At 38.5% G+C, this 3,993-nt stretch overlaps 1 protein-coding gene across 1 annotated transcript; it reads right to left on the reverse strand.

The window, feature by feature from the left end:
* Positions 1-1,349: 1,349 nt before the first annotated feature.
* On the reverse strand, positions 1,350-3,147 carry LOC122653748 (ethylene-responsive transcription factor ERF062-like). Its single transcript, XM_043847684.1, has one exon. It carries the CDS (start codon positions 2,814-2,816, stop codon positions 1,563-1,565), a length of 1,254 nt encoding a protein of 417 aa, XP_043703619.1. The 5' UTR covers positions 2,817-3,147; the 3' UTR covers positions 1,350-1,562.
* Between the last annotated feature and the right edge of the window lie 846 nt (positions 3,148-3,993).

Consider the following 3,993-nt stretch of genomic DNA (forward strand, 5'->3'; position numbering starts at 1 on the left):
TCCTCCTCTTAAATTCTCATCTTAACTCATTCTCTCAAATTGTATGTGTTATTATTCATGCTTCTCTTGTTTTTTAATTTGTTGAGTTTTACAAGTTCCTACTTGCGAGTATTTTCTTTTAATTTGAGCAATCCCGTATACTACTCTAAGGGGTTTAGTAGTCTAGTGTACTATTACTAGGGGAGTCAGTAGGCTGTTTTATCTAGGCCAATTTGCAATACTCATAGTTGCACCATAGGACAGTGTCTAGTGATACAACTGAATCCATCAATTTTTTTTTTTAACAATTTCTGTTACAGATTTTCAGAAAAATCAATGCAAGAGATAATTTGAAAACTCTTCTACCATAAAGGCAACAGTTAGGTTTTATATCTCAATATTTTGACATATATTTCCAACAATGGAACTTTGTCAAATAACATGCAAGGAAAAAGGACTCTGTCTGGGAGTATGATGCTTGCGCCTAGACACAGAATGGGGTGAAATGATCACCCCGCCTCCATGAAAAACGGAAATCCCAACCTCTATTGATGCATCCGCACACTCCTATTAGCCCGCATGCAGGCGTAGGACCACACTCCCTGACAGAAAACTCTTCCCCGAACATATATATCCTCTTGGAATTGAGAGAAAAACAGTTGAAATAGTCTTCATTACCCATCAAAGGCTTCCCTCATCAACACCAATAGGATTGCTTCCATAATTATGGGAGCAAGTTCTAAATATTTAAGAGCATAAACTCTCAACTAGTATAATCCAAAACTCAATTGGTTAGGATCCCAAGGTTCCTCTAATGTAGAGGAGTTGGACCCATTTATGGTCCCCCATTTATCAGCTACATTTGTTTCAAAAATAATGATGGTACTTTTAAGATATTTAGATTTTTTTCTCTAAAGATGGGCCCCTAAATGACCCAATTCCATGGGCTCTCCAGTCCATCCCCTAAAAGGAGGGTCCACCAGTAACCATTTCCAATCTCCACTTTCTAATTTTGGCAGATAAAGCCTGGGAAAGATAAGTCCATACATTCTAGTTTTGGAAAATTATAGCCCAACAAAGAGAATTAAGAGATACCTGTCTACCCAAATGGCCCATGTTCTAGTTCATTCCCCTATGGAATATCAGTACCTTGTTGGTAAAGAAAGGAAGAAAGCAACACTGAAAGAAAGAATAAAAGAAAGAGCTATTGTAAAACAACTGAACATGGACACAAGAAAATTGTCAATGATGCTCCATTTCATCAAAAAGTCATCTTGAGAAATCAAAAGGAAAGAAAAAGCAGAAAGCAGAGATCCAAAGTTTGAGTCATCTTGAGAAAATCAAAAGGAAAGAAAAAGCAGAAAGCAGAGATCCAAAATCTGGAAATCAATAGTGAAAGTAAAACTCATAATCTTCCTACTAACATTGAGCTATAAGATAAAATTAACAAACATACCCACTTGAAGATCAGATATCTGAACTTTCATATCTGATGGGGTTCACTATAATTCTCAACCCAGTTTAACATAATTCTGTACCATATTCAATATTTGAAATTTGAAACAGAAAACTGACATTCATTGTCATGAATCAGACACTGGAAGGGCATCCCAGATCATGTCCATGTCCAAGGAAGGCATTCTACTCAAAAGAACTGCATCCATATCTGATAATAACTCCTGAGTCTTCTTGATCTCAACCACTTCAGAGCCAATTCTGTTCTCCAAATCAAATGAACACTCTTTTCTCGTTGGTTTTTGGCTCAAGATTTTGAGGTTTGAACTCTGAGATATACGTTTCTTTGGTGATGAAGAGGATGATGGTGGTGGGTTAGTGGCTTTCTTTTGATCACTGAACGCTTGTAGCTTTGCTTCTAGAAGGGCTGCAGTGCTACCATGAGAACAATTGGCCTTGAGTTGCTGCTTGAGGTCTGGAAAATTCAAATGCGCAAACTCTCCCCTTAGTTTGTAAGCTGCAGTGTCATATGCAAAAGCAGCTTCTTCGGCTGTATCGAATGTCCCCAACCACACCCTTGTTCTATTCCTTGGTAGCCTGATCTCTGCAACCCACTTCCCCCAATGCCTTTGCCTCACCCCTCTGAACAGCTTGCCTGGAGATGAAGTCTTCTGGAGTAGATGATCTTGCACCCGTCTTCCTCCGGTGTACTTCATCGGCTGTGTCTTGGTGGCTCCTAGCCAATGGTCTCCGAGGCCTTTCGATGTGCTATGCATAAAATTTTGATTGATCTTGAGCCATTCCATTCCGGATTGGAGCTGAATCTGATGAAGATCATGGACAGGGATCAATGGGTTCTGTGATGATGACATGGTTTGACACCTCTGATCCTTACCAAGTGTATTGGAAATATGTGTGCTGCCCTTTATGGTATTGGGTTCCTGCAAAAACAGAGTTAAATTCGGGAGGTTTGAAGCAGTAGGTGATGAACATGGAGGTGAAGGTGCTTGGGAGATTTGAGTTACTTCAGGGAATGTTTCTATGAAATTTACAGGAATGAAGCTTCGATGGATGTCATCAACTCTACTTGGTCTCACAGAATTTGTTACAGAACCAGCACAAGCAAATGCCCTGCTTCCTTGTTCTGTTACCATAACTTGAGAGTTGAATTTTGCAGCATTATTGTTCAAAGGAGCAACAGCAGCATCATCAGCTGAGGAACTACACTCCGATGAAGGCGATGAAGACCTTATTGCACCACCACCGCCGTCCTGACAAGTGATTGGTTCCATCGACCACCGTATACCGGTTGTCATTCCATGAACATAAGCTGGCAATTCTTTCTGTATGTAGCTTGCCATCTTGGGAAACTGATCCTCCATCCTAGGAAGAGTTGAGAAGAAGCAAAAGTGAAGAAGAGATGTAAAGAGAATGATGCAAAGTAAGGGTCTATGCTATAAATATTTAACCTTGGCAGCTCATGTGACAGGTTTCTGTTAAGCATCATTAAAAAAATAAGGACCCACCATCTGTTAGTGAAGCCTAGTTTATATCATCTGAGTAGGATCTCTGGTTGAAATGGAAAAGCTAACACCTTCCACCTCACATTCGTGCTTGCCAATACTCAAAGTTTCTATAAGAAGTCAAGGACCAATGGAAACCTTACAGCTCATATGGTCCGGCATAACTGTCATTCATCTCTCTTTGATGCCTTAGTTATTCTTCCATGAAAGGGACTGGAAGAATGGCAACAAACCTCAGAATCACCTTTGCTTTTATGGGTTTATGTGGTGTTTTCTTCCAGTGATCATGTGAGCTTCTCAAACACCCCACATGTCCTTCTCTCACCTTTTACTTTCTCCATTGAATTTAACATGGTGATTGACCTGTTAATATGAGGATTTCTCAATTTCTTCTTACATTTTCTGTGCCAAAACATCAATATTGAAAAAGAGATTCAACTAGTTTAAAACCCAAACTAATCTGGAATTATAATCTGTATTGTGAATGAAGAATATGCTAGTTCCATCATGCAAAAAAGTCCAGTTATCTTGGAAGAACATAGATATGATTGTGTGTGGAACCCATGACTCAGATCCTAACCATTCATGTGTCATATCCAGTAGATAAAAACATTTAGGTCTAATATGTTTGTAACCATTCTATGTGTGATCTGTGATCGATTGATCGATCATCAGCTGCCAAGTCAAAGATCTGGCTTTTTAAGAAGCAATGTTCCAATTGAATTGTTCAGATTAATGAATAGGCCTAATACCATAAATGTAGATACTTGTACAGAAAGCCTTCATATGGTTCACATCACAGCCTAATTCCTTGTCTTTTGTTAGAGGTAATCTCAGGGACAACCTATATAGCTTTACTTTAATTTGGAAGGCATCATCATCATCATCATCATAAAAAATTATCATAGATCATCGAAACATCGTAATCAGTTTTGAGCAGACCTTAATATAAATTGTCATTGAATTAATCTGCTATAAAGATCTTATACTAAAGATTAGAAAAAAAATATTAATAATAATCAATTCAAAACACAGG

The sequence above is a fragment of the Telopea speciosissima genome, chromosome 3, assembly GCF_018873765.1.
Source record: "Telopea speciosissima isolate NSW1024214 ecotype Mountain lineage chromosome 3, Tspe_v1, whole genome shotgun sequence".
NCBI classification, from domain to species: Eukaryota; Viridiplantae; Streptophyta; class Magnoliopsida; order Proteales; family Proteaceae; genus Telopea; species Telopea speciosissima.